Source organism: Uloborus diversus, chromosome 10 (assembly GCF_026930045.1).
Source record: "Uloborus diversus isolate 005 chromosome 10, Udiv.v.3.1, whole genome shotgun sequence".
NCBI classification, from domain to species: Eukaryota; Metazoa; Arthropoda; class Arachnida; order Araneae; family Uloboridae; genus Uloborus; species Uloborus diversus.
In genome coordinates, this window is record NC_072740.1 from 109,825,657 (window position 1) to 109,846,798 (window position 21,142).

At 33.2% G+C, this 21,142-nt stretch overlaps 1 protein-coding gene across 1 annotated transcript in view; it reads left to right on the plus strand.

Moving 5' to 3' along the window:
• The window catches only part of LOC129231475 (CRISP/Allergen/PR-1-like), a 153,845-nt gene that overhangs the window by 128,161 nt on the left and 4,542 nt on the right, over positions 1–21,142 (plus strand). The window contains exons 6-7 of the mRNA XM_054865801.1: positions 1,601–1,725; positions 4,463–4,612. Coding sequence (XP_054721776.1) covers positions 1,601–1,725; positions 4,463–4,612 — 275 coding nt within the window. The remainder of the gene's footprint in view (positions 1–1,600; positions 1,726–4,462; positions 4,613–21,142) is intronic.

Below are 21,142 nucleotides of genomic sequence, written 5' to 3' on the forward strand. Positions count from 1 at the left end.
AGCAGTTTTGACTCCATAAAGCGGCTGATTCAATAAAGTAGCTAATTTAATAAAGCTGAATTTCATTCTGCTTTTACAATTTGTTTCATTAAAGCGGTTGCTTCAGTTAACCACTGATTAAGTTAACCGGCAACCATTGCATAACGTAATTATTAATTTCTTTACCGTTTAATAATATTTATTGTGGCATTTAGTGCTTATAAGTAATAAAGAAATTAAAAACGCATAAATACGCGTAATTTGATCATTTTATTTTTTTCACGAATCCAAAAAAAAAACCCCAAATTTTGTCAGTGATAGACGGTTGAGCGTCAGTCAGGTCAGTTCAGGTTGTTATTTTCGGTACATCGTCTGTAAAGTCAAATTTTTCTAGTATTCGAACATTTCAAGCTTTCTTCGTTTGAAAATACAGTGAAACCTGTATAAGTTGACCACTTGCGGTGCACAACTTTGGTGGTCAACTTAAACAGGTAGTTAGCTTATAGTGGTTGAATCATATGATATAGATCTAATTTTCTATGCCTGAAAATAGTGGTCAACTTAGACAGGTGGTCAACTTACAAGGTGATCAACTTTACAGGTTTTACTGTATTTTATTAAACTTTAATAAACAATGTTACTTAATTGTTTCTGAAAGATTAATTGTTAACTGAAAGAAGTTTGTTTGGGGAATTCATTGAAGGCAAACTGCTTTTTCCTCTTAAAAAATGAATTGCAAAAATACCGTCTAGCAATTTTTATAATACTACGTAACAAGTCAAATTTTATAATAATGTTGAATCCGAGAGGAATGTGGGCAGAAATTCTACAATAAATCTGTGATCATGCATGGGCTGACTTTTATAGTTTGAGATATGTTTAAACTTACAATATTTACCTCTTTTTAGGGAGTTCAGTAAATTAGGGAAGTGTGATTGGCACCAGTTTGTGTTTGAACGCTTTTGCAAAACTACTACGAATGTTGCGCAAACTTAACTCAGCACCAATTACTCTTCCCTATTACCCACAAAAGGGGTAAAGAATATCAAGATCATCGATGAAATTATATCCACACAATGCATATACATAAACGTAGACATCACAAAGCGTTTGAATGCAAAAGGCTAATTATTCTTGATGTAAAAACGTCCCAGTTCTCCAACTAAGGGATAAAATGCAGCTAGTATTTGCATACATTTTCAATTTTTCGGAACACAATTGTGACAGTGAGAAGCAAAAGGATGTAATTGGACTTCACTAAGTTTTGAATAAAACGCGTTTAAAGTTCAGATCGTAGGTAGGTTTTCATTGAATTTTTTTCTAATGTACAGTAGCACCTACCAGGGCTACTAGTATCATGTCTTGCGCAGAAACAGAGGAGAGGTTTTTCTACCACTTGTACAGATTATTTTCATTTTTACAAATTTTGCCACGAACATCCCGCTGCTTCTTACTGCCCCAATTAACAATTTCCGATGAAATCTGCACTTATTTTACGGTACACTTCTGTTTTAAAAGTGTAGATTCCTTGAACTTTTAAAACGCTTTTACTAGATACTCATTTTTACATTTTATTTTTCATGCGTAGTAATTCAAAATGACTAATACTGTATTTTTACAGGGGTAACCTGTACATGCAAGATATGTACAGGATAGGTCAAGCTTGCAGTCAGTGTCCAGAAAATACTTGCTGTGGGAAACAATGCGAGCGGATGGGTGTACGATCTGATTTTGGTGGTCTTTGTAGTAAGAATCAGACTTTATTATTATATAACACAGTATTATTACCGGAGCTTAATTTGCATGGCAACTCACGGGAGCTGAGCTGGTAAGGAAATGTAAAGACTCTTAAAATGTTAAGACGTCCCAGCAAGTATCCATTTTTTAAAAGCTTTTTACTAAAGTTCTGTATAAACTGTGATTAAAATTTTAAATTTAAATGAACTCTAAAAATCTGAGAAAAATGCATGATATAACATTTATTTAGCTCGCACAGTTTTGATATAGGAAAAATCATAATAAAATTTACTTTTTTTCTTAAATTTGAAGAGTAACATGTAACAGCGCGCGTTCTCTCTTACTGTGAAATGCATGAATAAGTCTGATATTATTTCTAAAGTATTGGCATCTACTTCCCTCAGGATCTGAGTCTAAATTTGTATTATTTTTGTTGTCTAATTTTCTCTTTGAAGTTTTTAAAAAAAATAAAAAAAAAATTACCAAAAACTTGGATTTTTTTTGAAAAATTTACCTTTGGTTTTTAATTAAAACTGAGGTTCAGGTTTTAAAAACAGGCTACAGAAACATACATGAAACCTTTTTTGAGAATATATGAAAAACCTTTTGAGGAATCATGTGTGGAAAACTAAAATCAGACTTCTGCGAAAAAAAAAAGGTTTGAACAGCTGCTGTTTGCAAAAATGTTAAAGAGTAAAGTTGACGTTTTTAAACGATAACTCGAAAAGGTTTTTTTGCGTATGGCAATAAGTAAACCATGATATTGTTCAGAATTAAACTGTGCATAACAAATATTCTTACCCGAAAATCGAAAACTTTGAAGATTAAAGGTCCTTATATCCTTTTAACTTCTTTTCATTTTGTGAATGTTGATGTTTAAAATTAGGACGAAATCCTTGATAATTAAACGCAAAAATACTAGAGTAAATCAGAAACGATAACAAGTAAGTCACAAAAGATAACAAAAATAATAATAATTTCCTATGAAAATCACTTGGAAATAACTTTTATTTTCCCACATAGTCTCGAGCAATATTGATGCACTTATCCCATCTTTTATCAGAGAACCGATTCCGTCTGCATAAAAATAGCTAGGGCATAGTCTGAGCGGTAAAGTGAATGCTGTTAATCTGTTGGGTAGACAGAAACAACGTTTTGGAGGCAAACTATTTGCCGACGACGCTTAGCATGATGTCCAACTGTGAATTTAACGAAATTTACGCAACATTCATTTGGGATATGATAAAATGATGTGATATTGCATCAACGTTGCTGGAGATTATGTGAAAAAATTCAAATGTTTTTGTTTTATTGTATGTTTTACTTAATGTTACTTGTAGTTTCTGGTAACTATAGGGCTACTGCACGTCTTTTGTTAGAAATTAGGCCCTAATTATGGCTAATAAACATCTTGGAAATTTTGCTACTTTAAAAATATATTTCCTTTATAATTTTACAGAGAAAATATGGAATTTAGACTGGTAACGGAAGCATAAACTTTTTGAGAGAGTACACGTTGGGGCACTTTTTGAAAAAAGTTTTTTTTACCCAAAATGCCTCGATGTATTTGAGCCATGAAAGAAATTTCTATGAACATTCAAATGTTTAAAAATTTATTTTGAACTATAAGATTTATTATAAATGCAGTTTTGCCGATATTGCAGCAAGAGTTAAACAAACCACACCATGCAAAACAGTTTTAGACTTCCCGAGGACTTCTTTATGATTGTGGCTTAGCATCTGGAAGCTTAAGCCATTGACATACAATGACATCTCTGAGACGTCAATGACGTAATGGCATTTAAAATGAAGGACATCTCGAAGACGTCAGTCTAGAAAAAATAATGGCACATTAAATAAATTCCATCTGGGAGACTTCAAAATCCGCATTGGCACATTAAATAAATTCCATCTCGGAGACTTCAAAATCCTCATTGGCACATTAAATAAATGTTAACAACAGAACTTTTAATGAAAGCCGTCTTGGAAAAATCAAAGTCTACATTGGTCAAAAAAAATTAATGACTTCCTCCAGACGTCATTGCGTGTCAAAAGTGGTGTTGTAAGCCCATCGGAACTATAAGTGATTTTGCAGTATGTTATGAAGTTCTTTTCTCGTGGAAAAAGTAAATGATAGTAACTTTCAACCACGTGTTCACAATCTATTCTGAACACCGTTGCAAAACGTAGGTTTTTCATAAAAGGGTAATAGATAATTAAGAAGTTTTAATGGGGAGAGATATAAAAGCTATTATGCATTTTTGTTTCGAAAGATACTTTTTAGCTTCGATTTATAAATGGGATATGCCAAGTTTCAGAAGAAAAAAAAATTCCTATTACTTGTAGCCCATTGAAATTGGCTAAATTTGGAAGCTGAGTTTTAAAACTTCAACGTAATATTACAATACAACTTTATTTAAACGAAAAATCTATGTTTCTCATGTTGAAGTTGAATCACTATTTCTTAAGTTATTGCAGTTTTAACAGTAACGGCAAATACAAGATAGCCGAACTTTAGTAAATACAACCATTTCACAAATGTTCAATTATCTGCCAATAATGCGCAGTATACTTTACAAATTTGCATTTAAGATTTTAAATCCATAAGTTTTATTGATAGTTTTTCGAAAAAATATCGGTTACCATGGGGCAACACTCAATGGGTGTTTGCGCATGGAATTACTCATATGTAATACACTTATTGATTGAAAAATCATGTTTTTAATTTAAAATTAATGATTTTCAGAGACCGTCAGCACGTTCGGCCCCCAACCTGAGTTTCCTAGAGGACATGTGTACTTGTGGTGCAATTTTAGAGAAGGTCATCCGAATACGGAGTGGTGTGAATTCATCCTTGAAGGAGCAAGGCATTGGAAAACTAGAAAAGTTGCTACCGGTAAAAATGTTATCTAACCAATTCAATTTCTTTTTGTGATAAAATCGAGTGGTCTTTCTAGCTGATATTAGAGTTTACAAATTTTGAAGCTATTACAGTAGTCAACATCATTAAAACAGCATCAAAATACATCTCTTTACTCGGGTTACATTTATTGACAAAGTTGCAGTAAAAATATTTTGCCAAAGAACAGTGCAAGTGTCAAACAAAAATGCTTTTCTCCTCTTTTTAAACTTTATTTTGAAACGTTAATCGTTATTACGTAAAGTGTGCTTGAATACTTCAGCTTTAGATAAAAATCATGCATCGGTAAAATTTTCAATTCCTCCGTCAAACGTTTTGTTAATTTGATAACATTTCGAGTATATTAACCTCGTATAGCATCACTGTGTCATTCTACTGAGTTAAAACTGTTAAGGAATTAATTCTACTGGTTGCAACGCTCATTAATTTTCCCATATTCCAAGAACATTTTCACTTACAGCTGCTGAAGTTTCGAACTATAAATTTGCTCTTGATATTGATGTCATGCCACCTACAGAGATCGCATTTATATATGTCCTAGGGGCTCTGCCATATCTCACTTCGCTCGCCCACCCCCATTCGCCACATGCGACGAGTGATAATTGATAATTTTAACGTTTTTACCCTGAGATGAACTGAAGACAGACAGCCGTAGATCTCCTCAGAATATCCTCTGAACTCAATGTCTGGCCTTTTACCTCCGACTCCTTAAGGTGTAGAGGGATGAGATAGGGCAGAATGATTTTTCTTGGATATCCCGTATTCAACGGTATCAGTATCCATTCGATAGACATGGCCAGTCCGGCAGAGATTGGGTTTCAGACACACAAACAGACGCGCAGAGATTTTGATAGTATAGACAAGGGGGGTTCGCCTCTTGCTCACTTCGCTTGCTCACCCTTGTTCGCGACCTACGGTGACTCAATGCCTCGTGCGGCGAATGACAGTTGATGATTTTATTGTTTTTTACCTCTGGATGCCCAGTCCCTTAAGATTTTGAGGGGGTGAGACAGGACTAAATGGCCTTCCCTGGATGTCCTGCATCTGTCGGCACCAGTATTGATCTGTTAGACATTGTTAGTCCGGGATTAGCAATATCTAACAGGTCAGGGATGCAGACTCGCATAGAGTTCAGACTCACACATAAACAGATGCGCGCAGAAATTAATAGTATATACCATTGAGAAGAGATAAAATGGAGGGAGTGAATACTTCCATTCGTGAAACAAAGACCCCAAATCACGTGATATATTTTAAAGCAAGGAAGTGGAAGAAATTTGGTTTCCCGCAAAACGTGTCAACACAGATTATTAGTTGTTGAGTCACGTGACTTGGGAACTTTGCCTCAGCTTTTGTTGCCTCAAGAAAATGGTTGGACTTTCCCCCCCCCCCATTTAATAATTCCTGCTCTAAGGTATAGACTAGAGGCGTTGACCGGCAATGGTGCTTCAAAATGTAAGAGATGTAAAGTTGATGTTTTTGTAACACTCTGAGATCAGTTTCCAACTCGTTGAGAATTAAATACATGCATGTAATGCAGGGTTTTGCAAAACACGAGTAAAACAAATTTTTGGCAAAAATCTTATTATTGTTAAAAATAGTTGTTAATGATAAAAATTATGAGTCTTTTCAATTGTCACAAAAGATGAAAATATACGCATTATCGACTATAATCTCTGTTCACGTTAAACTGAATTACATTTGATAGACTAACCCAAAATATTTATGAAATAAAACAAGATAGTTCTTTATTGACCGTCTGCGTGCTGCAGAACATTATAAAACGAGAAAAAAAATCAGAAAAATGACCTTTAGAATGAGATTGTCATTAGAATAAAAGCAAGCTGTTCAAAAAAAAAAAAAAAAAAACAATATCCGAAAATTCCCTTCTAAACTGTAAAGTTATGTCCGGACTTGGATAACGGCCAAAAAATTCCCTACTGAAAAAATTATTAAAATGTTATTTGTTAACACATATGTAAAATGGCAACAGAAAGACATAAAAATCATTGCTTAAAATGAAAGAAAATGTACAATGAAATTCTGAACGAAAAAAAATGCTTTAGAAAGTACACTAATCAAATTCCGAAACGTTACTGATAATTTCCATTGAACGTTTCGGGATTTCACAGGTTTTGTACCTATTTCCTATGAAAATTAAGTATATTTATAAAAAAGTTTCCTGAATTGCTGCAAGTTGTATGAATGCAAACTTCTCACTGCTGTGAAAAATATTTTTAGCTACCAGTTTAGAGATTATCTAAAAATATTAATTAAGTGTATCAGCTGTGGATATTTTACGGTCTGAACAGATTGGTTAAGCTTTAAATGAGAGCAGATAAGTCTCTGGGTTCCGCTATGACTCCTGTATAAGGTGAGTTGACGTATACGTCATTTTGGTTTCAAAATTGTCGAGCGAAAAAATAGTTTTTGCACAAGCACCTCATTGCAGAAAACTAGCGTCCAAGCATTAGATGTGTTGCCTGAAGGATGTTTGATTATTTTATTCTGTAGATGAAGACGATTTAATTAATACAAATTAAAAACAAATAAGGTGTGAAAATGAGGTTTATAACAGTAAACATTTCCCGATACGTTTTTGTTGAATTTGTGAACTAAGTTATCTTTCAAGATTCACCTTAAGTGAAATTTTACTCAACTTATCATCAATTGTTTTACGACCTAGCCACCAGCAAATATTATAACGTACTTATTAATACTAGAAACGAGGTTGGATCCGATTTTGTCTTGGAACCAAAATGTTGGTTAAGTCAGCCTGTCTTTTTCAAGGGGCTCTAGGCTGCGCGGCCTTGCAAGAATCGCAATTAAGTGAGACTAGTCGACCCGTGCGGAACTCCGCACAGTACTTCGAATCGTTTCATAAGGAATTTCGCTCTTTAAAAATTTAAAAAGAAAGAATATTATGAAGAAAAACCAAAAAAAGTAAACGGAAAAAAGTAAGCGCACAAGAGAAGGCATGTAATTTGAAGACATCAGTAACAAAACCTCGCTAAATACAACGTTGTGATAATTTGATCATCGCTCCCCTTTTGGTTGTACGTATTTTCAATTCAAATATAAATATCATTAAAAGTGTGGCTGAGTGACACGTGAAAAATCAGTAATTTTGCATATGAAAAAACAGGTTGTGGCAAATACAGTCCTGTCCATGTGAGCATCTGACGGAAATAAAAAAGAAACATTAAAGAGATATTTAGTGGCACGGATTCGGACTGGAGCCATTCTGATTAACAGTACGACGTTCCAACAAACCTAGCAACTGTGCCTTCCTTTTCGAATGCTATTCATTGAAGGAATGCGTAATAAAACACAGTAAAAATGTTTTCGCCGAAAAAAACATAATAAGATCAAGTGTCTATGTTTTGTCATTAGCCAGCATGATACGATTAAAAATTATTCCTAAAACATGAAATTTTATTAAAGAATGAGGAAGATCTCACGAAGCGATTGAAACAAACATTCTAGAGAAGTAATAAATTCGGTAGAAAAAAAAGGTTTTTTTATTTTTGAATATTCAACAATTTCCCATAGCAGGTTTCTTTAACCTGTACGGCTTAAAAGCCCGCACTTGTTTTTCTTTTAATCAAACACTTAAAGTTCAAAACCAAAACCAGTTGAACTGAGTCCGTTTTTTAAGTGTAATTTTTCGAACGTAGACAAAATGTTTTTTTTTTTTTTTCCAGCCAAAAGCAGAGGAGTAGAAAATGATTTCTTACTAATGAAGTTGATAATAAGTTTAATGTTTTATATCGTATTTGAATAAATAATTAAAGATTTACTGGTTGAAACTCGTTTTAATTTGGCGTAGTATTTTTTCATTTGTACAAAAGTTCGAACACTGCTATTAGAAAAATCTACATTTCAGCATACAATGAAAATGTTTTTCTGCACAAAAAGGATTCCCTTGAAGTATATCTAATACTTTTTTTAATGCTTTACATTGAACTCAGTGGTCTGGACGGAGTCAAAGCTTAAAAAAGGGAAGAACACCCTTCGATTAGCAGTCAACTTATCTGAATGATAACTGTAGCTTGCATAAAAGAGTCGAAACACCAAATAGCATTCCCACTGCATTTATTTTATTACGTGTGTTATCTGTTGTATGTTATGAGTACATGTAATGCGTAATATTACTGTAAATTTGCTATTATGTCGGACAGCCCGAACTGGCCCGAAGTTCAGACAGTTTATAGCCGAACGCTCTACCGAAAAAAAAAAAAAAAAAAACCCACAGGTAATTTTAAAATTTCTTTCTTGCCGAGAAGTGTTTTTATATTAAAATTTTTTACAATTTGTTATCGTAGGCTGTTTGAACCATTATGACTTAGATGGCAGCACGTGTTCATCATTTATCAGCATGGTTAAAATACAAAATAATTTGAACTAAGTTCTTTTTTAAGCGTAGCTTTTAAAATGTACTTATATTTTCGCTTACATTATGCTTTAATTTTCTTCCCGGAGCTAAATCTTTAAATAAAAAAAACCTTACATTTGAGTATCAATTAAGCTCCGTGTTGCATCAAGTTTTCATAACAGCTAGGAGCGTTTTTACCTCATGTATGCCCTCATATTTGTTATTCATTGTTCATGTAATGCGCGATATTTTTCTAATTTTTTGATGCAGATTGTCCTTACGTGGGCCCGAACACGCATTCTCCTGGTTACCAGTCGAACGCTCTGCCGATCAAGCTATTCAGTTCTGACGATAGCAGTGCAAGTTAAAGTTATAAATTTAACCGAAAACCTCATTCTGGTTCTTTAAAACAGGTTTTTTTTGCCCGAAAAAACTATTTTAGACCGTGGGTCTATTTTTCGTCAGTAGCCTGCACGATAAGCTTTAAAATAAGGTGTAAATCAAAGAAATCGATCAAGAATTGAGGAAAATCTCGCGTAGAAACCAAAAACAGGCTACAGAAATAATATATAAGGATGTTTGGTTCTTGCTTGCAATTATGTCCTGTCGTTGGCCCTTAATGCAATAATGCTGTTGGAGCATAATCGGGGGGTAAATCGGAAAGGTGACAAGCCATCGCTTAAAGTTCACTTAAGTTTTTCTGAAAACACAGAAACGTGACTTGCTTTAACCGGTGATATTTCGGTACTATTTAGGAACATTCAAGTAGAATTTTAGAAAGTTTACTGACTTTTAACGAAAAACATTTCTATTTTTTGATAGATATGTTATTTGTAAAAATTGGGCACACCAGCTGCCCATTATTTTAAAGGAACGTTTCTGAATTGCTTTTTATTGTGTAGTTTTAGGATTTATGTATCAGAATAAAAGAGGAATGAAGATAATTTAAACTAAAATTCTAGTCAAAAACGTTGTTTTAAAATTTGGATAGCAGCCAAAAAACTCCCCTTTCAAAGCACTTTTTTGAATTTAATTTGCTAACCCATCTGCAAAATAGCAACAGGAAAGAAATAAAAATTCCTGAGCAATGTTATGTTAATCGACGTCGAGGTTTACTTATTGCTTTACTTATTGTTTTTTTTTTATTTGAATCGATCGGTACTTCATTCGACTCTCGACTTGCAGCTTTTCAATAGAACACTACGCTTCAGACAGGCAGGTACGAACATATTTTTTTTTGAATATTTTTTTTTTCAATTTAAAGCTATCTTTCTTTTTTAGAAAAAGGAATGTGATGTGAAATGTTTTCTCGTTTGTAAGATCTTGTAGTTTTAAGTCATGTATTTGATGGTAGTCTAAAACACAATCTCATTCCTATTTGGGGTGTTGATCACATTGTTGCAGAATGTAATTTTTACGTGATTGCGAAAGAATGTTAAGAAATCTTATAGGAGAAATTAAAGTAGATTAGCTAATGTAAACGGGGTTCAAACACAGAGTAGATACATTCACAAGTGTAGCTTCTTTAAAACAGCTAGTAATTAGCCAACGATAGCCAGTGTTACAGCAGGATGCTGCAGCACTTGATTATGGTATTAAAACTGATACGACGACTTGACCTCCTTTATAAATTTGAACAGCAGCAATTTACTGACAATTCAGTTTCATAACTGATTTGATAAACAAGGTATCTATATATCAACTTTTTTACACTATACTTATTTTTTTAAAATTCGAAAAATGCATGAAATCCATCAAAATTATTTAGTGCTGTTTTTAATTTTTGTTTTTAATTTTTGCTATAGTGACTAATTTGTGTCACTATAGCAAATAAGTGTATAGTGACACAAATTAGTGCTCAAATGAGCGTCTTTGACCCCCGTAACTTACTGCTCAATTCTTTAGCTATGTAGGAGAAACGTATTCAAATGTTTTTACAGAGCCTACTGGTATTTTTGTTTCGTAAATTGTTCGAAATTAAAGAAAACTTGTTAAACTGAAAATGTATCTCAGCATTTTTTCTAAATTTCTCGATCCTGAAAAATCATTATCCGTGCCCCTAATTTTCAAGATAAAATGATCCGAGTATCTCCCGCAATTATTTATGTTAAATTGTTTTAACTTGCTGAAAAAACATCTATAAAATTACTAACCAAGACTTTTTTTTTACATATCTTACGTCCTAGAGTTAAAGTAAATTTGTTAAAAGCAAATGTATTTGTTGCATCAGAATTTTTGCAGCATTCAAATAACCAATTATAGCCTTATCTGAATTGTTTTTGAATGGTTCAAAATAAAACAAAAATTTGCTAAAGCCAAGAAATGAAACATGGGAATAATTCAATGTTTCATTGATTATTCTATCATCTTGAAAAAAAAAAAAAGTGTCCTTCATGTTGCTCTCAAAAGTTATTAGAGGGTGGGGGGGGGGGGGTTGCAAATATGATGTATATTATGGCCTATGTTGAGAAGCTCACTCTCGTTTCTAACACGTCTCCTTAAAATCAGAGCTCCTTGAAAATGACAGGCTGACTTATCCGACATTTTGGTTCCAAGACAAAATTGGACCCAACTTCGTTTCTAGTATCTATAAATACGTTATAATATTCGTTGGTTGCTGTGTCGTAAAATAATTGATGATACGTTGAGTAAAATGTCACTTAATATGAATCTAGAAAGATAACTTAGTTCACACATTCAACAAAAATGTATCAGGAAATGTTTACTGTAATAAACCTCATTTTCACACCTTATTTGTTTTTAATTAAATCGTCTTCATCTACAAAATAAAATAATCAAATATTAATCAGGCAACACATCTAAAGCTTGAACACCATTTTCTGCAATGAGGCTTTTGTACAAATATTATTCTTTTTGCCCGACAATTTGGGAACCAAAATGTCGGATAAGTCGGCTCCTTCCCCCTTATCCGCCTTACTTAAAATGAGAGGAACGTTAACCTTTTATAGCCTAGATAGTCATGTTTCAGCAATAGATATCCGAGAAGTCAGAGTGAAAAGTGTGTTGCATGCTTCGAAATGTTTTGAGTAAACACACCTGTTTTAGATATGTATAATGTTGTAATGCCGTAAGTTATAAAATTTCATGCGTTACATAACAAATGAAAACAACTTTTAACATTTGCGTGTCACAAAAAAAAAAAAACTTTGTTATTTTTTTGAACTCAAAAACAATAATATTTTTAAAAATAAATTGGCGGATATGATTTTCAAAACAGTTTTTTTTACTGCTTCGTTCTTTTACCACTGCGATAAAAAAATTGTCTGCTATAATGAGGGGCGTCCCGAATTTAAATTTTTGGGTGGATGGAAGTTCTTAATTTGCCAAATGGAACTCCGCACTTCGCCGAATGATGATCGAATAAAACTCCAAGTTTGGCGGAATTACCATAATTTTGACGTATAGAACTCCAAATTTTGTCGAATGGTGATCACTTTGGCAATTAATGCTCCAAATTTTATCTAATGCCTATTATTTTGCCAAGCGATCTCTGCCGGCGATCACAGTAAAACCGCTGTGATTTTTAATTTTGTAAAGTGATAAGACAAAGGAATTTGCAGGGTGTTTATAAAGTTTTACACTGATAAAAAAATATTAAACAAAGATAAACACAATTTGTTTTTTAAATTTTGATTTTTATTTAAAATATTTTTCCCACAACGTCAACAAGTACACTTCTAAGAGTAAAGCTACCGTCTTTTTGAGAAAATTTAGACGATTTTCAATTTTGCGCGAGTCGCGGTTAGCTATAAAATGCTAAAAACTAAAAACTCTTGCTCCATTGGGGGAACTTTGCTCTCTTTATCAGGTCTGTTAATTTTATCTGTACATGCCCATCAGTTGGGCGATCCGGGAGGGGGGGGGACATATTTTGTATTAGATAGCTATACCATTCATGTAAGTTAAGCTATACTAATTGAACAGCATTTGTGAAAATTTTTGAGCTCGTCCCAATTAGTTTGCATTTTACTGTATTTCTAAAAAAGTGGTAAAACTACCAGAAAAATTTATAATCTGAATAAAATAAGTAAATAAAACATTTATTATCCGATAGGTATTGGTTTTCTTCATTATCCTTCTAGCGAGACTTGCTCTGAATAATCAGAGAGAGCTCATTCAATTAATATTTTCAAGATGCTTGTATTGACCCTTTACAAATCATTCCCGATATCTTTGAGGTAAAAAATATCATTGAAGCGACATCATCTAAAGATAGCTTTTGGGCAAGATAAAATTTTAGTGGGAATCTGTTGTTATGGATGGCAACTATTCAGACCTTAGGCGGGCGAGAAAAAAAATGAATTCGAAAATTCATTTTTTTTTCTCTTTCCTACTGTTTATTTCTAAAATAACATTAAAACTTGCTGTATGATTATAACAAGAATTGAATAAATAAGTTTTTGAACGCTTCGGAATAGTAGCGTTCTAGTGTGTGTGCAGTGAAACTGTTATAGTGAGCGGTGTATTTAATATGAACTGCGTAGTTGCGTATTTTTCAGCAGTGAATTAATTTCATTATACATATTACTGTAAACGCAGTCTCTGTGTAATTATTTTTTAAAAAATATTAGAACTTTGATTTTTTTTCAAGTGTTTGTTGGTTTAAGTGAAAAAAAGTGTAGTAATACAGTCAATGAACACGCCCAACCAGGAAACGAACACAAAATTTTCTAATTACTTTCTTGCTGGAGTTGTTCTAAAGAATCTAATTTTTACTAGTACAAAAAAAAAAAAAAAAAAAAAAAAAAAAAAAAAAAAACCTTTTGTAACCTTACTTTTAAAGAAATTACGATAGGTTAATTCATTAGAGAGTGATTATTCCATTTCGGACTACCCCATCTCGGCTTTTACCACCATTTTTCGAGATGGATCATTTCTATATTTAGAAGGAAATCTCGCTTTAGTGCGAAGGGCTTTCAGCCGCCAATGAGTGTGATTTATCTTATATATCAAAGCTTTTGGCTTTAGCTGGTTAGTAGTATGCCAGAGTGACAATAGAACTAAGGCTGACACAAGTGCCGAAGCGAAGAGCAGATAAATTGCTTTACAGAAAAAAGAAAAAAATACGTAACACATAATCAATTAAATCAGGAAACATTTCGCAAAGGGACATGGGTTAAAAAAAAAAAACTGAAGGAAATTCATGAAATTCCGGAACGTTGCAAGCTACGAATTTATCCTATAACCAATCAAAGCAATTTCAATTATTGTTGACCAGTAGCAAGTAAGAAGTACTATTCAAAAGTTTGGGCATAGCGGTCCTCAATGGGAACCAAAATATATAGTTATAGTAAATTCATTTGAAGGGCACTCCATCTCCCCCTTCCACTCAAGGGCGTCCCGAACTTGAATTTTTGGGATCGCGGAAATTCTCAATTTGCTTAACTCCAAAATTTTCAAGAATGGAACTCCTCATTACGCCGAATGATGACAATTTTGCCAAATGGGAATCCAAAATTTTCCGAATAATTATATATTTGCTGAATTTTGCCTAATAACGATGATTTTGCCAAAATCGTCAGACAAAATATCGCAGAATAAGGACATTTTTGGAAGGTTTCAGTGACCTCCCATCGGGTCGACCTTTCCTCCGTTCTGCCTGTTATGATTTTACTCATGTCATTTGATTGCGTACCACACCGACGTCTTTGTTCTATGCTACCCTGTTAAAAATTCAGGAATCCTTTATGGTAAATATTACTGCAAAATAGAGTGTTTATAGTACAAAAAAATTACAGTGAATTGTACCGAAAAAATAAAAGATTGCAGTGCCAATCGATACATCATGTAATTTACAAAGCGAAGCAGATAACACCGTATTTTTTCTCATTCGATGTGTCCCACCTCGTATGGTGGGCAGCAAAGCCGCCTGCCAGTCTGAAGGACCCGAGATCGAACCTGCTTCTCGTTTTTTAACTATCGTTCATTCTACCATAAAATTTTTCAGTAAAATAGGATTTTACGGTAAAAGTTACTGCCAACATGGATGCTAGTAATCTTTACCGTAAAATTTCAGGATTTGTTTTTAACAGTGTATTCAAGGCTTTTTAGTGAAGTTCGTATCATGACTTTTCAAAGCCAACAGTGTAACATTAAGTTTTATCAACGTGTTGTTAAAATATTTTCAAAGACTTAATATGTGATTCCACCTAAGCGACGGCTACGTGACGGCAAGATCGAAGGTGTAGGAACGGTACCGGTGTTTTATAGAAGGATAAGAATCCTTCTCTGAAGATGAGCTCTCGAGTCAAAAGATACCAAACTGATATGAAAAGACAATCGATGCTTGTTAACATCCTTTGTCAAAATACGCTTTTAGCCACATAGCCTTCACCGTAAAAAAAAAAAAAAAAAAAAAAAAAAATCCGAAACATTAATGATTAATTCCGAGGAATGTTTCGGGATTTCACAGGTTTTCATCTATTTCCCCGTAGAATCAAGTATCTTTGCTAAAAGGTTTCCTGAATTGCTACAAGTTGTACGAATGCACTTTTCACTGTTGCAAAAAAAAAAAAAAAAAAAAAAAAAAAAAACTTTTAGCTACCAGTTAAAAGATGGACTGAGCATGTTTGTTAAGTGTATTGGCTTTTGTTTGGCAGTAGACCGTTCAAATAGACTAAGCTGCCAGTGGTAACGCTCTGGGGAGCTGACTGATCCGGCATGTTAGTTCTAAAATTGTTGAGTGAAAGAAATAGAATTTGTACGGAAGTCTGTCTTGCAGAATATTGGTGTCCAAGCTGTAGATGTGTTGCCTGATTGATATTTGATTATTTAGTTCTGTAGATGAAGATGAATTAATTAATACAAATTAAAAATAAATAAGGTGTATTGCGGTAAACATTTCCCGATAAATTTTTGTTAAATTTGTGAACCAAGTAATCTTTTTAGTTTCACATTAAGTGACATTTTACTCAAATTATCATCAATTGTTTTACGACACAGCAACCAACGAATATCCTTATATATTATTTCTGTAGCCTGTTTTTGGTTTCTACGTCAAATTTCCCTCAATTCTTGATTGATTTCTTTGATTTACGGCTAATTTTATAGCTTATGGTGCTGGCTACTGACGAAAAATAGACCCGCGGTCTAAAAATTGTTTCCTTTAGCCGAAAAACCTGTTTTAAAGAACCAGAATAAGGTTTTCGGTCAAACTTATAACTTTAATTTGCGCTATGACCGACAGAGCTGAGTAGCTTGATCGGCAGAGCGTTTTCTTCGTAACCAGGAGATTACGTGTTCGGGCCCCCGTCCGGACAATCTGCAACAAAAAAAATTAGAGAAATATCGCGTATTACATGAACACTGAATTAAAAAAATAACAACTATGAAAGAATAGAATAAATGAGAAGGAAATGCTCGTTGCTCATATGAAATCATTCAGTGATTTCGTGCTAAATTACTTCGAAATTACACGTGTTTTTTTCTTTTTTTGAAACTTTGGCTCTGGAAAGAAAAGTAAAGCATAATGTAAGCGAAAATATAAGTAACAGGTTTAAGATTTCAGACTACAATAGAATTGTTTTTTGTTCAGAAAAAATATAATAAATCGTATATTGAAATATATATTCTTCTAATGAGTTTTTGACTTTTTGTACAAATAAATAAAATACTACCTCAATTTGAAGGGTAAAATACTTATTTTTTCTTCTTTTTGCTAAAAAACAAATAGCTTATCACATTTTTACTACATTCGAAAAGCTACGCTTAAAAAAGAGCATAGTTCAATTTATTTTGTATTTTAACCGTGCTGTTAAATGATGAACACGTGCTGCCATCTAAGTTATAACGGTTTAAGCAGCCTGCGATAACAAATTGTAAAAATTTTCAAAAATAAAAACATTTTTCTTCAATATCTTATCTTATATATTAATCCCCTCTCATTTTAAAACTTTTCAGGCTGGCCAATGACGAAAAAAAGACTTACGGTCGAAAATTCAAGTTTTCGAAATCGCCTCTTGCTGTTTCAAAACCTTGATGCTGCCTGTAGTTCTTATGCATTTTTTAAAGCAAAGTTCTAATGCAGTTCTCCATTTTTTACGTCGCTTTCGGCAAAAAAAAAAAGCCTATGTGTGTGTTCATATTTTAATAAAGCTTAACAGCACTCGACTTAGTTGTTCGTTTTAATTGATAAGTTTTTTTCGGTAGAGCGCTCGGCTATAAACTATCTGAACTTCGGGCAAGCTTGGGCTGTCCGACATAATATCAAATTTATATTAGTATTACGCATTACATGTGCTCATAACATACACACCTAATAAAATAAATGCAGTGGGAATGCTACTTTGTGTTTCGACTCCTTTATGCAGGCTACAGTTATCATTCGGATAAGTTGATTGTTAATCGAACTGTGTTCTTTGACTACATCCAGACCACTCAACATAATGTAAGCATAAAAAAGTATTAGATTTACCTAAAGAAATCCTTTTTGTGCAGAAAAACATTTTTATTGTATGCTGAAATGTAGATGTTTCTAATAGCAGTGTTCGACCTTTTGTACAAATGAAAAAATACTACGCCCGATTAAAACTACGAGTTTCACTCAGTAAACCTTTAATTTTTTATTCGCGCGAATACGATATAAAGCATTAAAGTATTATCAACTTCATTAGCAAGAAATTATTTTCTACTTCTCTGCTTTCTGCTGAAAAAAAAAAAAAATACATTTTGTCTACGTTCGAAAAATTACACTTAAGAACGGACTCAGTTCAACTGGTTTTGGTTTTGAATTTTAAGTGTTCGATTAAAAGAGAAACATGTGAGGGCATTTAAGCCGTAACGGTTAAAGCAACCTTCTATGTGAAATAGTTCATTATTCAAAGATAAAAACACTTATTTTCAATCAAATTTATTACTTCTCTAGAATGTTTGTTTCAATCGCTACGTGAGATCTTCGTCATTCTTTAATCAAATTCCATGCTTTGCGAATAATTTTAAATCGTATCATGCTGGTTAATGACAAAACACAGATGCATGATCTTATTATTATTATTTTTTTTTTGGCAAAAAGCTTTTTTGCTGTTTTTTACTACGCATTCCTTCAATGAACAGCTTTCGAATAGGAAGGCGCAATTGCTAGATTTGTTGGGGTGTCGGGCTGTTAGTTAGAATGGCGGCAATTCGAATACGTGCCAATAAATATCTCTTTAATGTTTCTTTTTTTCCCGTCAGATGCTGACATGTGCAGGACTGTATTTGCCACAACCTGTTTTTTCACATGCACAATTATTGCTTTTTCACGAGTCACCACTCAGCCACACTTTTAATGACATTTATGTTTGCATTGAAAATATGTACGATTAAAAGGGGAGCTATGATCAAATTATCACAACGATGTATTTAACGAGGTTTTGTTACTGATGTCTTTAAATTACATGCCTTTTCTTCAGCGCTTACTTTTTTTTCGGTTCTTCTTCATAATGTTCTTCCTTTGAAATTCTTAAAGAACGAAATGCCTTATGAAACGATTTGAAGCACAGTGCGGAGTTCCGCACGGGTCGACTACTCCTTATATTTTATTTCTGTAGCCTGTTTTTGGTTTCTACGCCAGATTTTCTTCAATTCTTGATCGATTTCTTTGATTTACGCCTTATTTCAAAGCTTATGGTGCTGGCTACTGACGAAAAATAGACCCACGGTCTAAAAATTGTTTTTTTCAGCCGAAAAACCCGTTTTAAAGAACTATAATGAGGTTTTCGGTTAAACTTATAACTTTAATTTGCGCTATGACCGACAGAGCTGAATAGCTTGATCGGCAGAGCGGTCTCTTCGTAACCAGGAGAATGCGTGTTCGGGCCCACGTCCGGAGAATCTGCATCAAAAAAATTAGAAAAATATCGCGCATTACATGAACACTTAGTTAAGTGTATAACAACTATGAAGAAATAGAATAAATGAGAAGGAAACGCTCCTTGCTGATATGAAAACTTGCAGTGACTTTGTGCTAAATTATTTCTGAATTGTACGGTTTTTCTTTTTTTTTTTTTCTTTTTAAGCTTTGGCTCTGGTAAGAAAATTAAAGCATAATGAAAGCGAAAATATAAGTAACAGGTTTAAGATTTCAGACTACAATAGAATTGTTTTTTGTTCAGAAAAAAATTATAAATCGTGTATTGAAATATATATTCTTCTAATGAGTTTTTGACTCTTTGTACAAATAAAAAAATTACTACCTCAATTTGAAGGGTAAAATATATAATTTTTCTTCTATTTGCAAAAAAACAAACAGCTTATCACATTTTTACTACATTCGAAAAGCTACGCTTAAAAAAGAGCATAGTTCAGTTTATTTTGTATTTTAACCATGCTGTTAAATGATGCACACGTGCTGCCATCTAAGTTATAACGATTCAAGCAGCCTGCGGTAACAAATTGTAAAAATTTTTAAGAATAAAAAAATGTTTCTTCAATATCTTATCTTATATATTATTCCCTTCTCATTTTAAAACTTATCAGGCTGGCTAATGAAGAAAGATAGACTTACGGTCGAAAAATCACGTTTTAGAAAACGCCCCTTGCTGTTTCAAAATCTTGATGCTGCCTGTAGTTCTTATGCATTTTTTAAAAGCAAAGTTCTAATGCAGATTTCCATTTTTTACGTCGCTTCCGGCAAAAAAAAAAAAAAAAAAAATAGCCTGTGTTTGTGTTCATATTTTAATAAAGCTTAGAAGCACTGGACTTATTGTTCGGTTAAATTGATAAGTTTTTTTTCGGTAGAGCGTTTGGTTATAAACTATCTGAACTTCGGGCAAGTTTGGGCTGTCAGATATAATATCAAATTTATATTAGTAATACGCATTACATGTACTCATAACATACAAACGTAATAAAATAATTGTAGTAGGAATGCTACTCGGTGTTTCGACTCCTTTATGCAGGCTACAGTTATCATTCGGATAAGTTGACTGTTAATCGAAGGGTGTTCTTCATTTTTTTTAAGCTTTGACTACATCTAGAGCACTCAGCATAATGTAAGCATAAAAAAAAATAGATTTAGCTAAAGGAAATCCTTTTTGTGCAGAAAAACATTTTCATTGTATGCTGAAATGTAGATGTTTCTAATAGCAGTGTTCGACCTTTTGTACAAATGAAAAAATACTACACCAAATTAAAACTACGAGTTTCACTCAGTAAACCTTTAATTTTTTATTCGCGCGAATACGATATAAAGCATTAAAAGTATTATCAACTTCATTAGCAAGAAATTATTTTCTACTCCTCTGCTTTCTGCTGAAAAAAAAAAATACATTTTGTCTACGTTCGAAAAATTACACTTAAGAACGGACTCAGTTCAACTGGTTTTGGTTTTGAATTTTAAGTGTTCGATTTAAAGAGAAACTTGTGAGGGCATTTAAGCCGTAACGGTTAAAGCAACCTTCTATATGAAATAGTTCAACATTCAAAGATAAAAACACTTATTTTCAATCAAATTTATTGCTTCTCTAGAATGTTTGTTTCAATCGCTACGTGAGATCTTCGTCATTCTTTAATCAAATTCCATGCTTTGCGAATAATTTTAAATCGTATCATGCTGGTTAATGACAAAACACAGATGCATGATCTTATTATTATTATTATTTTTTTTGGCAAAAAGCTTTTTTGCTGTTTTTTACTACGCATTCCTTCAATGAATAGCTTTCGAAAAGGAAGGCGCAATTGCTAGGTTTGTTGGGGTGTCGGGCTGTTAGTGAGAATGGCGCCAATTTGAATACGTGCCAATAAATATCTCTTTAATGTTTCTTTTTTTCCCGTCAGATGCTGACATGTGCAGGACTGTATTTGCCACAACCTGTTTTTTTCACATGCACAATTATTGCTTTTTCACGATTCACCACTCAGCCACACTTTTAATGACATTTATGTTTGCATTGAAAATATGTACGATTAAAAGGGAAGCTATGATCAAATTATCACAACGTTGTATTTAACGAGGTTTTGTTACTGATGTCTTTAAATTACATGCCTTCTCTTCTGCGCTTACTTTTTTTTCGGTTCTTCTTCATAATGTTCTTCCTTTGAAATTCTTAAAGAGCGAAATGCCTTATGAAACGATTTGAAGCACAGTGCGGAGTTCCGCACGGGTCGACTAGTTATAACGTATTTATAAATAC